Source organism: Peromyscus eremicus, chromosome 15 (assembly GCF_949786415.1).
Source record: "Peromyscus eremicus chromosome 15, PerEre_H2_v1, whole genome shotgun sequence".
Taxonomy (NCBI): domain Eukaryota; kingdom Metazoa; phylum Chordata; class Mammalia; order Rodentia; family Cricetidae; genus Peromyscus; species Peromyscus eremicus.
In genome coordinates this window covers 64,548,737-64,567,788 of record NC_081431.1, presented here as the reverse complement: position 1 = coordinate 64,567,788, position 19,052 = coordinate 64,548,737, and the positions used below count along the sequence as shown (strand labels likewise).

Sequence of the window (19,052 nt, the reverse complement as noted above, 5' to 3'; positions counted from 1 at the left end):
CAGTAAGGGGCCTGTGTTGCAAGTGCAGACACCTGAGTTCAGTCCCCAGGCCCCACATTTAAGAAGCTATCCTTGGCGGAACAAGTTTGGAGTCCCAGTGTTGGGTGGGGGTGTAAAACAGAGCCCTGGAGTTTGCTGGCTGATGAGTCTAGTATAATTGGCCAGTGTCTCAAAAAATCAAGGTGGACAGTGCCTGGGAAACAACACCTGAGGTTGACCTCTGGCCACATGAACACCTATGCACACACACACACACACACACACACACACACACACACACACACACACGAGAGAGAGAGAGAGAGAGAGAGAGAGAGAGAGAGAGAGAGAGAGAGAGAGGAAAATAAAGGAGGAGTCTCCCAGTGTTAGGAAGTCCCTTTCAAAAGCACTCTCACATGCTGATGCACAGGTATACAAGCAGGTATCTCTCATATGCTGATGCACAGGTGTACACAGGTATCTCTCATGCTGATGCACAGGTGTGTACAAGTGTCTCTCACATGCTGATGCACAGGTATGCACAGGTATCTCTTCTGTGTGATACACAGGTGTGCACAGGCATCTCTCATGTGCTGATGTACAGGTGTGCACAGGCATCTGTCATGTGCTGATGTACAGGTGTGCACAGGTATCTGTCATGTGCTGATGTACAGGTGTGCACAGGTATCTGTCATGTGCTGGTACACAGGTGTGCACAGATATCTCTCATGTGCTGATGCACAGATATGCACAGGTATCTCTCACATGCTGATGCACAAGTGTGCCCAGTTATTTCTCATGTGCTGATGTACAGGTGTGCACAGGCATGTCTATGTGTCCTAGGACACTGAAGGCCAGGAGAGCTGAGAAAACTGAATAATGACAAGTATCTTTCCAGAAGCTTTCCCTTTAAATTACAGAAGCAGGGAAAACTCTCCACCATGGGGCTTGGAGGTAAACAGCAAAGAATTATCTGAGATTTGGACAAATGAAAGGTTGAGTGGTGTGGTGACCCCCACACACACACACCTTTCATTCAGCACTCAGGAGGCAGGGGCAGGAGGAACTGGATCTCTGTGAGTCAGAGGCCAGCCAGGGCTACATAGTGAGACCCTGTGCTGTGGGATGGTCTGTATGTCAAGTGTGTTGCTGATTGGTCAGTAAATAAATCACTGATTGGCCATTGGCTAGGCAGGAAGTATAGGCGGGACAAGGAGAAGTGCTGTGGGATGTTCTGTATGGCAAATGTGTTGCTGATTAGTCAATAAATAAAGCACTGATTGGCCATTGGCTAGGCAGGAAGTGTAGGCGGGACAAGGAGGAGAATAAAGCTGGGAAGTGGAAGGCTGAGTGAGAGAGACACTGCCAGCCTCCATGATGACAAACAGCATGGGAAGATACCGGTAAGCCACGAGCCATGTGGCAAGGCATAGATTAATGGAAATGGATTAATTTAAGCTGTAAGAACAGTTAGCAAGAAGCCTGCCACGGCCATACAGTTTGTAAGCAATATAAGTCTCTGTGTTTGCTTGGTTGGGTCTGAGTGGCTGTGGGACTGGCGGGTGATAGAGATTTGTCCTGACTGTGGGCCAGGCAGGAAAACTCTAGCTACAGAGAAGAATTCTGGGAAGTGGAAGGCTGAGAGAGAGAGACACTGCCAGCCGCCACCATGACAAGCTGCATGTGAAGATCCCGGTAAGCCACGAGCCATGTGGCAAGGTATAGATTAATAAAAATGGATTAATTTAAGCTGTAAGAACAGTTAGCTAGAAGCCTGCCACAGCCATACAGTTTGTAAGCAATATAAGTCTCTGTGTTTATTTGTTTGGGTCTGAGTGGCTGTGGGACTGGCGGGTGTCAGAGATTTGTCCTGACTGTGGGCCAGTCAGGAAAATTCAAGCTACATATGGCGCCCAACGTGTTGGCAAGAGTTTCCACCTAAAACCTGAGAAAAAAAGATTCTAAAACGGAGCTAAAAACAGCTTCCTAATTGTCTCTCTCAAATGAGCAGCAGCTGCCAGTTTGAGCTACTATGGCGGGTTCCTGGCGTGTGCGCTCGACCTGCAGTATGGCAGGAATGAGGCCTCTGCAAGTGGCACATTAAGCTGTGTGGTGGAATTACTCTTTGCTAGTACAAAAAAAAAAAAAAAAAAAAAGAGGTTTCTGGGCTACACGCTGCTTTGATAGAAGCATAGACCCACTATTTCTGAGAGTTGATGGCTCCCAGAGCTGGCGGAAAACGTACCACCTCCATGTTGGGAAGCTGAAGTGGGTGAAGCCAGCAGCCACAGCGCTAGCGCCATTTCAGGCTTAGAAGGCTGCAGTTTAAAGCAATAGACTCAAGCTAATATAAAAAAATAAGCCACATAAAGATGGCTACCACACAGAGAATCTGGATTATGTTCTCTTTGATATTCATAACTGAAGAAAAACATTTGATTACAAAAGCTGTTGAGTTATGCCAAAATGTATATTTTAAAGGTACCTTGACTTCAAAATTTGGATGTAAAAATATGTTGCTTTGGAAAGGAGGCTCTGCTTTTGTTTCCACAGAAAGCCAGAGGCTATGGATTTGTTCCAGATTAAGATACATCAGGTTTGACCAGCCAAGGCCACCTGAAAGGTCTCCAATGACACCATGGCCCAGATGATCCAACATCCAGAACCATTTCAAGGCAACTGGCTCAGACAATACAGCCTCATGGACTATTCCATAATCCTAAAATTTTCTTTGTGTCCCCATAAGATACAGCGCCCCCCTCCAGCAGGAAGTAGTAAGAGAAGCTACGCCCAAATTCCCAAATATACCAAGTTGACTTTGGAGATGTGTAAAGGTTAAAACCTTCCTTTTTAAGAAAAGAAAAGGGTCTATGCTGTGGGATGGTCTGTATGTCAAGTGTGTTGCTGATTGGTCAGTAAATAAATCACTGATTGGTCATTGGCTAGGCAGGAAGTATAGGCGGGACAAGGAGAAGAATTCTGGGAAGTGGAAGGCTGAGAGAGAGACACTGCCAGCCGCCACCATGACAAGCTGCATGTGAAGATCCCGGTAAGCCACGAGCCATGTGGCAAGGTATAGATTAATAAAAATGGATTAATTTAAGCTGTAAGAACAGTTAGCTAGAAGCCTGCCACGGCCATACAGTTTGTAAGCAATATAAGTCTCTGTGTTTATTTGGTTGGGTCTGAGTGGCTGTGGGGACTGGCGGGTGTCAGAGATTTGTCCTGACTGTGGGCCAGGCAGGAAAACTCTAGCTACAACCCTGTCTTAAAAAGTTAAATACATAAATAAACAAAGAAACAGACAAACAAGAAGAGTTGAGTGAAAGAAAACTAAGAGGCAGAAAGCACAGCTTAGAAGAAGCATTGGAGAAACCAGGACTGTCAATCATGTGGGCCTGTTTTCATCAATGGAAGAAAATGGATGACGCCTCGTCACCTGGAATGCCAGAGAGAAAAGTGTCCTCTCAACCTGGTGGCCACTCGCTATTCTATGAGCCAGCCTTCCTGAATCCCCCCACTACCCTGAACGTTGTGTAGGCCCTCCCTAACCTTGAGCTTTGTCTCTCAAGGGAAAAGAACCCATCCCTATGAAAGAGGCGCGTGAATTTTGCATCCTCCAGTGATAGAATCCATCCTTATGCTTATCACAGATGCTTCTCTAGGCCCTAGCTCTGAGCTCTGCTTAGCAGCCAATAGAATTGTAAAGGTAACTGGTCACAAGTTCTACTATGTTTAAATGTGTGAGGAAAATAGACCGCGGGGTCAGTCCCTGGATGACCTGACCCAGTGTCCCCAGCTTTCATTCTTACCTCTCTTTGGTCTGCTTTCCTGCCAGTGGCGATGCCCACAGGAACCCCTTAACACTATAAGACCTGTTCATCTCACCAAGCAGGGGACAGGAAACTGCCCAGAGAAGCAACCCACAGAGCATGGGCCGATATTCTCATGAATAATTGACTTCCCCATAAAATAGTCATTTTTAAATTTTCCTCCACACTATTATTGCTAAGGATTTGACACCAAATAGCTTGGTGGAGCTTGTTGGTGGTTTTTAATTAAGTCAAAAATGCTGGAACTCTTCTTACCTCGATTCTCCGGCTACTGTATCTCATGTCAAAAGTAGGAAATTCTACAAGAAAAAACAAACAAGAATCGGGTGTTGTTAGTAGTCGGGTGAAAAGTCTGTGGACGGAGACTTGTAGATGCTAAGGTATGTGGGGAAGGGTTTCAAAGTATGTTTTTCCCCGTGCAGTGTCCATAGGAGTGTGGAATGTTTCCAGAAAACCCCAGGCCAAAGCCACCAGGTGGGATTGTTGTTGTGGGTTTGTTTGTTTGGTTCATTTGTTTTTGAGACCAGGTCTCAGGTGGGCTGGCCTTGAACTCCCTAGGTAGCCAAGGATGACCTTGAGTGTTCGGGTTATGGGTATGTGTTATGCCCAGTTCAGTACTGGGAACGAAACCCAAGCTTCATGCATGCTAGGCAAGCACTCTTCCAAATAAGACATGCCCAGCTCCTACACTAGCTTTTTTTTTCCCCTCCCCAATGAAATACTCTTCCCTGAAACACACATAGAATGCATCCCCTCTTCTTCATTTGCATGCATGTGTGTGAGCATTGTCATGTATACATGTGCATGTGTGTGTGCACACCAGTGAAGGCGTCCTTATTCCATGATGTGCTTGTAGACATCAGAGGACACACACAAACATTTAAGCACCAATGACCTTGTTTTTTGAAACAAGACCTCTCACTGGCCTGGAACTTGTCAAGTTGGCTAGGCTGGCCAGCCAGGGAGCCCCAGAGATCCTCCTGAATCAGCCCCCTCTGGGCTGTGATGACCAGCACGAGTGAGCATATTTGGCTTTTTTTTAAAACCATGGGTTCTGGAGAATTGAACTCAGATCCTTGTGCTTGCAAGCACTTTACTGACAAATTATCTCTCCAGCTCCACTGTAGAATTAAATGCTCAACTTAATGTGTTTCCTCTTATTTGTGGTTTCTAGATTTTTTTTATAGAGATACATAAAATCATGTATGTTTATATTACATAAACAGAGAAGTAAAATTGTATCAGGTACAAAGGGGACTAACAGGAAGAGATGGGAAAAGGGAGAACGGGGGATGGTGGGGAAATGTGGTTACCGTAGAACAGATTCTCGTATGGAAACTTTAAATACATAAACAAATGCTTGGCTCACCTTCAGATGTCCTTTGCTGCACTCTCAGGTCATGGGGAACCTCCTCCCTGGCTGCAGACGTAACAGTACCTGGGTCTAAGCCAGGTCTTGATGGTAAGAGGGCCACATCTGTGCCACGGAGCTCCTCAGAACTTCCTTCCCTCTTCAGAAGGAGGCCCACCATCCCCACTGCATCTGGCGGAGAGACAGGGTGCACCTGTCCCCACTCCTGATGCGCTGATGTCACCTGACTGAGAGGGGAGAGATGGAGGAAAACTCATCTGCTGGCATAGTTTGGATCTCAAATGGTCCCTCTGTGTTAAAAGTTTGGTCCCTACCATGTGATGGCGTTGGAGGAGGTGGCGTCTAATGGAAAGAAATTAATTCATTGGCAGAATGCCCTTGAAGGGGGTTTGGGTACTCCCCACCATTGCCCTGTTCTCTTTGTGGTCAACATGAAGGAAGTAGCTCTCCTCCATGGTGTGCTGCTGCCTGACCAAGAAGCAAAAAAAACCCCACCAAACCAAAGCAACTGTGCTGGAATGGGCCTCTGAAACCAAAACAAGATCCTCCTTGTTCATTAGCTTGAATAGTCTGTCAGCTACGGAAAACCGACTGGTCCATTCCCCACATCTTCCAGATCTGCAGTTCTCGGGTCAGTTTGACCTCACTGGGAAGTTGGAAAACAAGTTACCCAGTGATCTGGCTGAGCTGGGGTGTGGAGTCCTAACAGGACAAGGTCCCTCCACGCTCTGGCCTGCCCCTGTCAGCCCTGCCCCCTGGATTCAGTCCTAATACACTCTTTCTCCTTAGTCCCTGTTTCTAGGAACCCAAAAGCCAGAGACAAAAGGCCGGGACAGGAGCTGCACACTGTGTCTCAGAAGGCACAAATTAGCCAGCCTGGTCCTTCCCAAACTGTCTGCAGTTTCCGTTTTTGTTAATTATTTTTATTACTTTATTCTTACTTTTTGAGACAGGGTCTCATGTAATCCAAGCTAGTCCCAAACTATGTCGCCAAGGATGACATTGAACTTCTAAACCTCCTGCCTCCACCTTCCAGGTGTTGGGATTACAGGCGTGCAGCCCCATATCTGGTTTACGCAGAGCTGGGGAACAAACTCAGGGCCTGGCGTAAGCTAGGAAAGCACCCTGCCAACTGAGCTCCATCCGCGGCCCCGTTGTTTGGTTCTCTGAGAGAGCCGGGGTCTTGCTATTGCTGTCCTGTTATCTCCCAAGCCAGACATTTTCATCAGATCGGCGGTGCCTGCTTGGAAGAGGCCATCACTAGCCAGTTTACCAGGAGGGTCACGGAGCCAATCCTCTGACCATCTGTATGCCATGCTGCCCTGATTGCACCGGATCTCGGGAGTTGTCTAAAGGCTGGGGAAGGTTAACTCCAGAGGGCTCTAGCTACCTGACTATGGGGAAGCCAACGTCTACACTGCTTGAAGACTTTCCAGCGCGGCTGCTCTGGGTTCCCATGCTCCTGTAAGCCCCTCACCCATGCTCTGTAAGTAAACTCCCTGAACTCTTGTGGAGTTATCCTTTAGTTTGTCTGTCGTGGGAGCCTTATAAGGAGAAGGTAGACACTGTTTACATCTCCCCAGGGAAGGAAGTTTCCCAACAGTGCTGGCTGGCCTGGAACTTGATGTGTAAACCAGGCTGACCTTAAACTTGTAGCCATCTTTCTACCTCTGGCTCCTGAATTCTAGTGCTGGAAGGACCCACCTTAAAACCTTCCAATTCATTGCAGAGTGATAACTTTGTCAACTATAATGAAAACTAGTGCAGAATGCAAAAAAAAAAATAAAAAATAAAAAACATGCAGAAAACAGGTTCCATTTTTTTTTCATCATCTCATTAATGGACATAGATTGTGTTATCAAATTACAACTTTTCAGTGTTTATACTCATGTTTTATATTAACATTATCTTGTGCTGGTCACGGGGCTACAGAACCACATTTGGGAACCCATTTTTCTGGAGCACTGTAGGTATGCCATGGCCCTGGAGTTAAATCAGACCTTCAGTCTTGTGGTGGTTTGAATAGGTCTGGCTCCCATAGACTCATGTGTTTGAATGCTTGGCCTATAGGGAGTGGCCCTATTAGGAGATGTGGCCTTGTTGGAGGAAGTGTGTCACTGTGGAGGCGGGCTTTGAGGTGTCATATATGCTAAAGCCACGCCCAGTGAGACAGTTCACTTCCTGTTGCCTGCAAATCAAGATGTAGAGCTTTTAGCTCCTTCTCCAGCACCATGTCTGCCTGCATGCCACCCACCATGATGATAACGGACTAAACCTCTGAAACTGTAAGCCAGCCCCAATTAAATGTTTTCCTTTGTAAGAGTTGCTGTGGTCATGGTGTCTCTTCACAGCAATAGAAACCCTAACTAAGGCAAGCCTATTTCTATAGTGTGTGTGTGTATGTGTGTGTGTGTGTGTGTGTGTGTGTGTGTGTGTGTGTGTCCCACCCTAACCTTCTTTCCTTATTCCCTCAAGACAAGAGCTTTCACTAAACCTGAAGTGAGGCTGGCAGCCAGCAAGTCCCAGCAATCCTCCTGTCTCTGCTTCCCACAGTGCTGAGGTTATAGGTACACACACACCCACGCCAAGCTTTTTACACGGATGCTGGGGATTTGAACTCTGATCCTCATGCTTTCAAAGCAAGTGTTCCTTCAACCTGAGCTCCATCATTACAACAGACATCACCTATAATGTCTGTTTATTATCCAGCCTCTCTTCATAGCATCCATTGCCACACAACTCTCCTATCTTCTGCTTAAATTACAATCCAGTACCTGGGAAGATTTCCCTTACTTGATTTCTTTCAAATCTTCTTGGCTGGTTTCTTGGGGAGGATCTGGTGGAAATGTCACTATAATCTCAACACCTGTAAAAAGTCATGACGGGAGGAGAAGAAAGCAAGAACACTCTGTGGGTGAGGGAGAAACACAGTCTATTTAGATAAGTCTATTTTTTTTTTGAGGAGGGGGTGTTTCTCTGTGTAACAGCTCTGACTGTCCTGGAACTCACTCTGTAGACTAGGCTGGCCTTGAACTCACAGAAATCTGCCTGCCTCTGCCTTCTGGAGTGCTAGGATTAAAGTCATGTGCCACCACTGCCCGGTGATAAGTCTACTCTGAATGGTTATAGAGTAAATGTTAGCTGGGGATTGAGTTTAGCCATTTTCTCCATCATGTGACATGTTGTGTAGGGTGTACCCCCTCTCCAGCCCATGGCCTTGTGTAGCTACAGACAGCAGTGACTGTGGCCCTGAACACCAAATACTTGGTTAAAATATCATGAAAGTGTGTGTGTGTGTGTGTGTGTGTGTGTGTGTGTGTGTGTGTGTGTAGCTACAAGAGCACTATTGTCGAGTGTGAACTTTGGAGATGACAATGTCATGTCACAATATCAAGGTTGGTTTTAGGATAATTTTCAGATGCAGGGTGGGATGGCTTAGAATCTGAGACCATGTTCAATGAGCTAAGTTTAATGTTTGGGACCCACATGGCGGACTGACTCTGGCAAGTTGTCCTTTGACCTCCATATATGGGCTGACATAGGTGTGTATCCACACACATAAACACACACACACACAATTAAAATGGAATTTAAAATGTTTAAAACCTTTCAGATGGAAAGGACAGTCTTTGAACAGTGTCCTGGGTGGAGACAACTCTGTCCTCTGTAAATGTAACTGATGATACCTGTCTCACAGACTATCTATATTAACTGAAACTGATCAACTGTGAGGAGAAATTTTGTCAGAAAGATCATTGATTCTTTGACTTATTAAGGTTTAAAAGCTCGGTGGAGAGAATGGAGAAATCTCACATTGCCTGTATGAAAACCAAAAACATTACAAATCCGTCTGAAAAGAAACCAGGATTTCAAATAGCAAGGTGTCCCAAAGTCGAACAAAACAAATAAGACCTTTAACATCACACCTCCACCAAAAGTGTTTCAGGAAATGTTGGGCTTCTGAGAATTTGGCTTTAAAGTTTATGGAAGCCACAGGCTGGGGCTGGAGAGATGGCTCAGGGGTTAAGAGCACTGGCTGACCTTCCAGAGGACTGGGGTTCAATTCCCAGCACCCACATGGTGGTTCAGAACGGTCTGTAATTCTGGTTCCAGGGGATGTGACACCCTTACTCCAATGCACAAAAAATAATAATTAAATAATTTATATTTTTAAAAAGTCAAAAGCACTCTGAGCACAGGACTCTTCCAAGGGAGACCAGAGTTCATTTATTTTAATCCATTTTTCCAGGTTTGATGCTGTTCATTATTTTAACTGTTACTAAATTATACTCAGCCTGGAGAGAGCTGATAAGCAAGTCTAGGGAAGACAGGAGGTTGCTTGGGACAGGGGAGCAGGGCACAGAGGGCTGAGGAAAGTATATTTGGATCTGGAAATGAACAGATTCCTGGAGGTCGGAGGTGACCGCTGCCTGAGCTGGAGTGGACTCAACTACGGAAGAGCCAGGAGTAGGTGGCCCGTATGGGCAAGGGACAAGTTGCCAAGACTGATTCAGAAAGAAGGATATGGCTGAACAATGGGCGGTTTTTATTCTCTCTCTCTCTGAATGTGTGTGTTCATGTATGTGAACATACACATGAAGCCAGAGTGTCATTCCTCAGGCACTGTCCATCTGGGTTGTTTGTGTGCTTTGTTTTTGTTTTTTGGGTTCTCACTGGCCTGAAGCTCAGCAGTATGTAGGTTAGGGTCCTGGGGTCACACAAGCACACACCACCACACCCAGCATTTTTTATGTGGGCTCTGAAGATCAAACTCAGGGCCTTATATTTGCAAAGCAAGCGCTTTACCCAAGGAGCAGTCCTCCAGTTCCAGTTTTTATTTTCTTCTTTTGTCTGTGCTTTCTCTTTCTTTCTTTGGTTTTTCCAGACAGGGTTTCTCTGTGTAGCTTTGGAAACTGTCCTAGAACTCGATCTGTAGACCAGGCTGGCCTCGAACTCACAGAGATCCGCCTGCTTCTGCCTCTCGAGTGCTGGGATTAAAGGCGTGCATCATCACCGCCCAGTGTGTCTGTGTTTTCCAGTTGCACCACACACTTCTGAAATTCTGAGAGAACCCCAGACATCAGTGCTATCTTTAGGGACAAGTTGTGGATGGAAGTAGATACCTTCTGTCCTGCATGGCCAGTCTTCACCCCTGGGAGCTCCTTCTTCACTATCCGGTATAGATAGGCTGTAGTCATCCTCAAGGCCAAAGTCCTGTAAGATCACAGAATGAAAGCCAGTGAGGCTATGGACAGATGCTCAGTAAATCAGTCACCACACAATCACGAGGACCTGAGTTCAGTGCCTGGAATCCACGTTAAAATGTCTGGTGTTAGCCAGGCTGTGGTGGCACATGCCTTTAATCCCAGCACAGTCAGGTGGATTTCTGTGAGTTCTAGGCCAGCCTGGTCTACAGAGCAAGTTCCAGGACAGCCAGGTTGTTACACAGAGGAACTCTGTCCTGGGAAAAAGGAGGAGGAGGAGGAGGAGGAGGAAGAGGAGGAGGAGGAGGAGGAGGAGGAGGAGGAGGAGGAGGAGGAGGAAGAGGAGGAGGAGGAGGAGGAGGAGGAAGAGGAGGAGGAGGAGGAGGAGGAAAACCTGGTGGTGTGACATATATTTGCAATCCCAGTACTGGGAGCCAGAAGCATGTGGATACCTGGGGCCAGCCAGCCTGGCTGAATCAGAGCACTCCAGGTACAAGCAAGAGATCCTGTCTTAAAAACACCATGATGGGTAGGCTCCTGAGGAACCAAAATCAAGGCTGACCTCTGGCCTCCACATGCATGCACACATACACAAACTTGTTTTTTGTTTTTTGTTTTTGTTTTTAATTTAAACATTAAAACAGTAATTCAACATACTGTTTTTTGGGCAGGGTGAATGCTGACTTTCCAAGGCTAAAGTTGGGCACCGCAGATTCCTTCATAATCGGATAAAGTATTTAGGATTAAAACAACAAGGAAGTTTCAGATGTGATTAATTGCTTAATGAAAACCGAAGATCAAAGTCCAAACACAGGGCAGAGGCCCACAGTATTTTCTACTTTGTGGATTTAGCATCCCAGCTGCTAAGCTGCCAGGAGTCCCAGGGCAAGGGGAAGTGGAAAGAATGCTTCAGCCACAGTCACAGGGGCGCAACCCCAGAGGAACAAAGCCGTTTACACGGCTCTTCCCTGGGGCATTGCAGAAGAAATCCCTGCCCTGTGGAAGCTGCAGATAGAACCCCGGATGGAAGCAGGCAGCAAATCGGATTACAGTTTTCACCAGAACCCCTTTCTGACCTGATCGATGGTGGCGTACAACTTCTCAAACTTCCTCTGGCCTGCTAGAAAATAATCCTTAGGTTTGAAAGCCAACTTGATTTATAAAAAGCACTTAGAACTCTTTAAAGGGAAATGTATTTCTTAGTATGAGAGAAGTCATTGTGTTTTAAAATGTATTTTTACTGAACTTAATTTGTGTGTGTGTGTGTGTGTGTGTGTGTGTGTGTGTGTGTGTGAGTTCACATGCTTGTGGCATAGAACACATGTGGAGACCAGAAGACAGTCCGTGGGATTCCGTTTTCTACTTGTACCACATGGGTCCCAGGAACCGAACTCAGGTAGCCAAGGTTGGTGGTAGGCACCTTTCTTCTTTCTTTCTTTCTTTCTTTCTTTCTTTCTTTCTTTCTTTCTTTCTTTCTTTCTTTCTTTCTTTCTCTCTCTCTCTCTCTCTCTCTCTCTCTCTCTCTCTCTCTCTTTCTTTCTTTCTTTCAATATTTTATTTTATTTTATGTGTGTTGGTGTTTTGTCTGCATTCATGTCTGTGTGAGGCAGTCGTATCCCCTGGAACTGGAGTTACAGACAGTTGTGAGCCGCTATGTGGGTGCTGGAAATTGAGCCCGGGTCCTCTGGAAGAGCAGCCAGTGCTCCCAACCTCTGAGCCACCTCTCCAGCCCCGGTGGTAAGCACCTTTACCTTCTGAAGGATCTTGTCAGCCCTTAGAGTCATTGTTGCCACAGGGTATGAAGAGAGAACTGACTCTCAAAAGCTGTCTTCTGATTTCCATGTGTACTGTAACACGCATATGAGTTCCACTACCCGTAAATAAATTCAATTCAAAATTTTAAATACCCTTAGAAGCTAAAAGTGTGCTCAAAAAGTGTCCTACACTGAAAGGAAATATTAATGAAAGAATTAAAAACTATCTAAAATAAATGGAATCATATGACATGGTATTTAGTACAGACAAAGCTGCAACAACCTTGTTATCCACGTGTGTGTGTGTGTGTGTGTGTGCGTGACAGATTACAGACAGATGGAAGGCCTGCCTCCCAACAAAGACTTATGTTGGACTCCTAATTCTCAAAGCGATGGTAGTAGGGAGTAGAACCTTTGGGAGGTAATTAGTTCATGATAGTGGAGGCCTTGGCAGTGGGCATGGTGACCTTATTCAAGACACCAGAGAGCCAGAATGAGGATTGAACCACAGACTTGCAGTGTGTATGTGCTGTGTAGCAATGGCCTCTGAATTGAAACAGTCCTTCCTGAGGAGGGAGTGCCTACGATTCAGGAAGCTCATAAAACTTCTAAGACTCAGGCCCATCCTGAGGTTATATAAGCAGTAAAAAAAATGACTGAGAGAGAGAGAGAGACTCCGTAGTTGAGCTACCTGTAAATCATGAGTAGGTAGTAGGTGGGTTAGGCATTCCACTTTTGTTGTTGCTCTTTTAAAATTTTATTGTTCCCCTTTTTCCAGATTTATTCATTTTATTTTATCTACACCAGTGTTTTGCTTCCTTGAGTGTATGCACTGCCTTCACGCCTGGTGTCTGTGGCGACACAAGAGGGTACTGGATTCCTTGCAGCTGAGTTACAAGTGATTGTGAGCTGCCATGTAGGTGCTGGGAACTGAATCTGGGTCCTTTGCAAATGCAGTGCACATTCTTTTTTTTTTTTTTTTTTTGGTTTTTCGAGACAAGGTTTCTCTGTGTAGCTTTGGAGGCTGTCCTGGATCTCGCTCTGTAGACCAGGCTGGCCTCGAACTCACAAAGATCCGCCTGCCTCTGCCTCCCGAGTGCCCGGTTTGCAGTGCACACTCTTAACTGCTGGTCTGCCTCTCCATCTCCTGTTTTTTCTTTTTAATGTTTTCCTTTAGCCTGTTTCTTTACGTGGGTCCTTGCTGTGAAACAATCCTTTTCTACACTACGAATATGTATTACTCGTATTTGCTAATAAAAAGTGGATTGGCCAATAGTTGGGCAGGAAAAGATTGAGCACGAGAGTCAGACAAGGAGAATGCTGGGAAGAAGGGTGGAGTCAGAGAGTCACTGGCAAAGGCAGAGAAGCAAGATGAGAATGCCGTACTGAGAGAAGGTACCAAGATGTGTGGCTAAACATAGATAAGAATTATGGGTTAATTTAAGTGTAAGAGTTAACGAGTAATAAGCCTGAGCTATTGGCTGAGCAGTTATAATTTTATTCAGCCTCTGAGTTGGTTATTTAGGAACTGGCAGATAGGACAGGAAATGTCCATTTACAGGACCTCTTACCTCACTGCTGCTGACACTCTGCAAGATGATGTTTTCAGTTTTGGAAACTGTCATATCCACTGGAGAAGAGCTTGTCTCATGACCAATGTCAAGTAGTGACTCCGCATGTCTTTCTGTCAAAAAGAAACAACATGTGCTTTGGTAATATTCAACAGTCTCAGAGGAAGATCTGTCTCTAGGTTTAATCAGCTCCATTTGGTCGGGTTTTCCTGAAAGGATGATCAGGCATTCTGATGAAACTTTAGGTGATAATTTTCACAGGAAAAAAAAAAAAGGCAAGAACCAGGCTGGGGAGACGGCCCGGAGACAAGACACTTGCTACACAAACTTGAGGATCAGAGTTCAGACCCCCAGAATCCATGCGAAAGCCAGGCAGGTGGAGTGAATGCCTGTGACCTGAGCACTCAGGAGGCTGGGTGGAATGGGCCCCCAGGGCAAGGTGCACACCCAGACAAGCAGAAGCGGTATGTTCCAGGTTTAGTAAGGGAACCTGCCTCAGTAAATAAAGTGGAATGTAATGGAGGAAGAGGCCTGATGTCAACCTCTGGCATGTGTGTGAGCGAGTGCGCACACACACACACACACACACACACACACACACACACAGCATACATGCTTCACACACATGTGTGCAAGAAGAAGAGTCAGATGTTGGCTCCACATAATACATCAACTCATTCTTAGGGACTTCATTCTCTCAGCCACACCCTCTGTGAGGTGCTCAACCCTCAGAGCCCTCAACAGGTACCTCAGGGTTGGAGAGCCCTTGTCTCCCAGGATGCTGCAGAAAGAGGAAGGATGTTTACCCTTCACCTTTCACTAAAGATGAACCCTGAATGGACTCCTGTGGGTGGGTGGGTGGGTGGGAGAAAACCTCTCTATTCTCTTCCAAATCGATTTACTAGCAATTCTGAAGGCTGTGCTAGCTGATAACTGGCCTTTTTGCTCTCTTAAGTTGCCCTGGAAGAGTCTCTTGGAGTGAGGGTGATCTCCCCACAGTATGATAGCAAGAGAAATCAAAGTGAAATATAATATGGGGATTTGTGAAGGCCATTCAGTCATTTAAATGCCTCAAACTAGGCCTTGGGAGATGGTTCATTTGACTAAGTGCTTTCTGCAACATAGGGAGCTGAGTTCAATCAATCCTCAACACCTGAATTTAAAAGAAGGGCTGGAGAGATGGCTCTGTTGTTACAAGCACTGGCTGCTCTTTCAGAGGACCTGGGCTTGATTCCTAACACCTACATGGTAGCTCACAACTGTCTGTAACTCCAGTTCCAGGAGATCTGGTGCCCTCCTTCTGCCTTGACTGGCGCTAGGCACATATGTGGTAAACAGACATACAGGCAGGCAAAAACACCCACACACATAAAATTAAAATTATTACATTTCAAAATAGAAAAGGGAGCCAGGCGTGGTGGTGTGGATTTGTACTCCCAGTGCTGGGGAGGTGGAGACAAGTGGATCCCTGGGGCTCACTAGCCAGCCAGCTTAGCTAAATAAGCAAGTCCTAGGAAAAATCGAAAGATCCTAGTTTTTTTTTTAAAAAAAAAAAAAAAAAAAAAAAAAAGCTGTGGGGTCTGGAGAGATGGCTTATTGGTTAAGAGCACTTGCTGCTACCACAGAGAATCAGGTTTATTTTCTAGCACCCCATGGAGGCTCACAGTCATTTGTAACACCAGTACCAGAGGATGTGACACTCTCTTCTGGTTCCCATGAACACTTCATACTTGTGGTACACATACAGACAAGCAGACACACACTCATATGAGTAAATTAATAAATTAATTACTTTTAAAAAAGCCAAAAAGCAAGATACAGCATCCTTAGAAAAACACTGGAAGTTGACCTCTGACTGCCCACACCCTCCCCCGCCCCAACAAATTACATGAGAGTGTGGGGCAAGACTACTTTGTATTCCTTACAGCGTTAGTCCTGTGCTTCAGAAGTCACTGCTCAATTAAGAGTCACTGGTTTGATTTATTTAAAAGAGTGGGGTGTAATGGCACACACCTTTGATCACAGTACTTGGAAGACAGAGACGGGCAGATCTCTATAAATTCAAGGCCAGCCTGCTCTATATAGTGAGTTCTAGGCCAGCCAGGTATGTATATAGGTGTGATCCTGTCTCAAACAAACAAACGGAGCTATTCAACAGATGTAAGACAGAAAGGTAGACTTCAAATAGGACTTTCAAACTGGTAGGGGCAGGGTGGGGGTGCGTCTAGAAGGAAATATTGACCTGGTTTGGGCATAGAATTCATCAGGATGTCCAATAACTGCGGCTTCCTCCAACTTTCAATTTGTGACACATAATGTATTGCGGACTTGCCACTGAAGTCACAAAGCTTAGGATCTCTGGGGAGAATAGAAGAAATATTAAAGATTATTAGGTTAGATCTGTTAAGACATAAAACACTGACATCAAATAAGCAGAAAACTTAAGTTAGGGATATAATAATGATTTTAAAACACATGCACTGGAGTGTGACCACTTCTCAAAAAAAAATTTTTTTTTCGGAGCTGAGGATGGAACCCAGGGCCTTGTGCTTGCTAGGCAAGCACTCTACCACTGAGCTAAATCCCCAACCCATTTGTCAAAATTTTAAACAAGAGGGCTAGTGATATATCTCAATTGGTAGAGTGCTTGCCTAATGTCTTAGGGTTTCTATCGCTGTGAAGAGACACCATGATCACAGCAACTCTTGTAAAGGAAAACATTTAATTGGGGTGGCTTATAGTTTCAAAGGTTTAGTCCATTATCATCATGGCATGCAGGTAGATATGGTGCTGGAGAAGGAGCTGAGAGTTCTACATCTTGATCTATAGGCAACATGAAGTGAATTGAACTAAGCATAGCTTGAGCATAGGAGACCTCAAAGCCCGCCCCCACAGAGACACACTTCCTTCAACAAGGCCACACCTACTAATAGTGCCACTCCCTATGAGCTTATGGGGGCCAATCACATTCAAACTATCACACCTAATATACACAGAATCCTGTGTTCCATTCCTAACGCTGCAGTAGCAAGGCGTGGTAGCTCATGCCTACAATTTTAGGCTGGCCTCAAACTCGGCGGTGGAGCTGAGAGCGCCCTTAAACTTCTGATCCTGCCTCTACTTCCCACGTGCTGAGATAACAGATACATACCATCTGGCTGCTGTACTGGAGACTGAACCCAGTACTCTACCAACTGAGCTACATCTCTGGTGTCCAAAGAGCGATTATCTAAACCAATAAAGAGCTACATATAATGGTCAATTTAAATATTAGTCCATTCCTCAAAATTACAATGAAGTCCCTTTTATAATGATACAAAAAAGTCATATATATATATACATATATATATGTATATATATATATATTAGAAACAATCCACACATCTGAGTTTACATGTAGTTTTGGCAAATTACAGAGGAAGCGTTGTCTCTCTGCTGATGCTGACTGACCACCTGTACTCACGCATGATGCCTGAGGAGCTCGGCTAGAACTTCAGCAGGCTTGTAGACTGTTAATACATCCAGACTCTCAAATAGGTCCACGTCTCTCACAGCCAGCATCAGAGGGGTCAGGCCATGCAGGTTTGGGAAGTTTATATCCAGGAACTCTTCAGATGCCTTTAACAACAAGAGTTTGGGTTTCTGCTGTGTTCTTACTATACGGCTACTGAAACCAATCTTTGCATTTTCATTGCTTGACCAATTTCTCATTTTAACTTTATTTTCCCCCTGGAGTGGGCATTGCACTGAACTATACCTCAGCCTTAACTTCAATAGATTAACCCCCTCACCATATCGAGGCATTTTGTTTATATTTTATATAGAATGCATTTTTGTTTTGTTTTGTTTTTGTTTTTCGAGACAGGGTTTCTCTGTGTAGCTTTGCACCTCTCCTGGAACTCACTTGGTAGCCCAGGCTGGCTTCAAACTCACAGAGATCCGCCTGGCTCTGCCTCCCGAGTGCTGGGATTAAAGGCGTGCGCCACCACCGCCCGGCATAGAATGCATTTTGTGTATATTTTATATAGAATGCCAAGGTTTTCCCTCCTGTGTGTTTTCATCTTGCTATTTCATGGTCCATGATGCCAGCTGAGGTTGTCAGTACAATGATACAAACTGATGGGATGGGAGCAGACTATTCTGTTAGTTTCTGGGTCTTTGAACTGCACATCAAACCTGGAGCTGATGTCTTCACACTTGTTTAACCTGCCTGCAAGATTCACAATGATTTTCGCAGCTCTGGGATCACTGATGATTTCAAATTTGCCTAAGTAGCCATGCTTCACCATCGTAGTTAGGAATGGGACGATGATTTCTGAGCATAGCCTGATAAAGCCCCGGAGTTTGTCTCTCTTCTAAGCATTGTTGATGCCCTTGAGAGCATCGGCTGGAACATTCATTTACACCCCGAGGATGGCACAGGATGATCTCAGAGTTTGTTTTGTTTTATTTTAATTTATTTATTTATGTATTTTTTGTTTTATGTGCGTCGGCGTTTTGCTATGGGTGTCGTGTCCCCTGGAACTGGAGTTACAGACAGTTGTGAGCCACCATATGGGTGCTGGGAATTGAACCCAGATCCTCTGGAAGAGCAGCCAATGCTCTTAACCACTGAGCCATCTCTCCAGCCCCATTTTGTTTTCTTTGCTTTTTACAAGGTCTCATGTAGGTCAAACTGGCCTTGTACTTTCTATATAATTAAGGATGGGTGACCTTGAATTCTTGATAATCCTGCCTCCAGCTCTGGAGTTACAAGTGTGTACCACCACGCCTAGTTTATGTGGTGCTGGAGGTTGAATCCAAGGCATCGTTAATGATAGGCAAGCACTCTACCAATTGAGCCACATCTGCAGCCTCCTCAATATACTGTTTCTCAGTACCTATCCTGAGGAGCTGACAAAGTGAAAAACCACAGCCCTGGGTTTCAGTGTTGGTTTCCAAAGCTGACTATTTAACAAATGCGTAGGTTGTATCGGGGATGCCCTGTTAAGTGGTTGATTTAAAAGAATCTCCTTGATAGGGTTGTAGATATGACTCAGTCAGTCAAGTGCTTGCTGAATAAGTGTGAGGACTTGACTTCAATAGCCTGGATCCACATAAAAAAGCGAGGAGTGGCAGTGTGCACCCATGAGGCCAGCGATGCAGAAGCCCTGACAGGTGGATCCTTGGGCCTCAATAATCAGCCTGAACAACCTACTTGACAAGCTCTGGACAAGTGAGAGACTGTCTTGATAAAAAAAGAAGAAAGAAAGAAAAGGAGAGAGAGAGAGAGAGAGAGAGAGAGAGAGAGAGAGAGAGAGAGAGCACAATTGAGGAAACCCCCTATGTTACCTGGCCTC

At 45.3% G+C, this 19,052-nt stretch overlaps 2 protein-coding genes and 1 pseudogene across 2 annotated transcripts in view; 1 reads left to right on the top strand and 2 right to left on the bottom strand.

The window, feature by feature from the left end:
* Map3k19 (mitogen-activated protein kinase kinase kinase 19) overlaps window positions 1–17,424 on the bottom strand; it is a 30,488-nt gene extending 13,064 nt beyond the window's left edge. Inside the window, exons 1-7 of the mRNA XM_059280201.1 lie at window positions 17,177–17,424; window positions 15,956–16,071; window positions 13,714–13,826; window positions 10,308–10,398; window positions 7,978–8,050; window positions 5,182–5,411; window positions 4,068–4,111 (exon numbers count right to left, since the gene is read on the bottom strand). Of these exons, the coding sequence (XP_059136184.1) occupies window positions 4,068–4,111; window positions 5,182–5,411; window positions 7,978–8,050; window positions 10,308–10,398; window positions 13,714–13,826; window positions 15,956–16,071; window positions 17,177–17,424 (915 nt within the window). The remainder of the gene's footprint in view (window positions 1–4,067; window positions 4,112–5,181; window positions 5,412–7,977; window positions 8,051–10,307; window positions 10,399–13,713; window positions 13,827–15,955; window positions 16,072–17,176) is intronic.
* A 316-nt stretch (window positions 17,425–17,740) lies between these two features.
* Window positions 17,741–18,113, bottom strand: LOC131925774 (small ribosomal subunit protein uS8-like; annotated as a pseudogene).
* A 13-nt stretch (window positions 18,114–18,126) lies between these two features.
* Rab3gap1 (RAB3 GTPase activating protein catalytic subunit 1) overlaps window positions 18,127–19,052 on the top strand; it is a 35,141-nt gene continuing 34,215 nt past the window's right edge. The window contains exon 1 of the mRNA XM_059280200.1: window positions 18,127–18,147. Within this exon, the coding sequence (XP_059136183.1) occupies window positions 18,127–18,147 (21 nt within the window). The remainder of the gene's footprint in view (window positions 18,148–19,052) is intronic.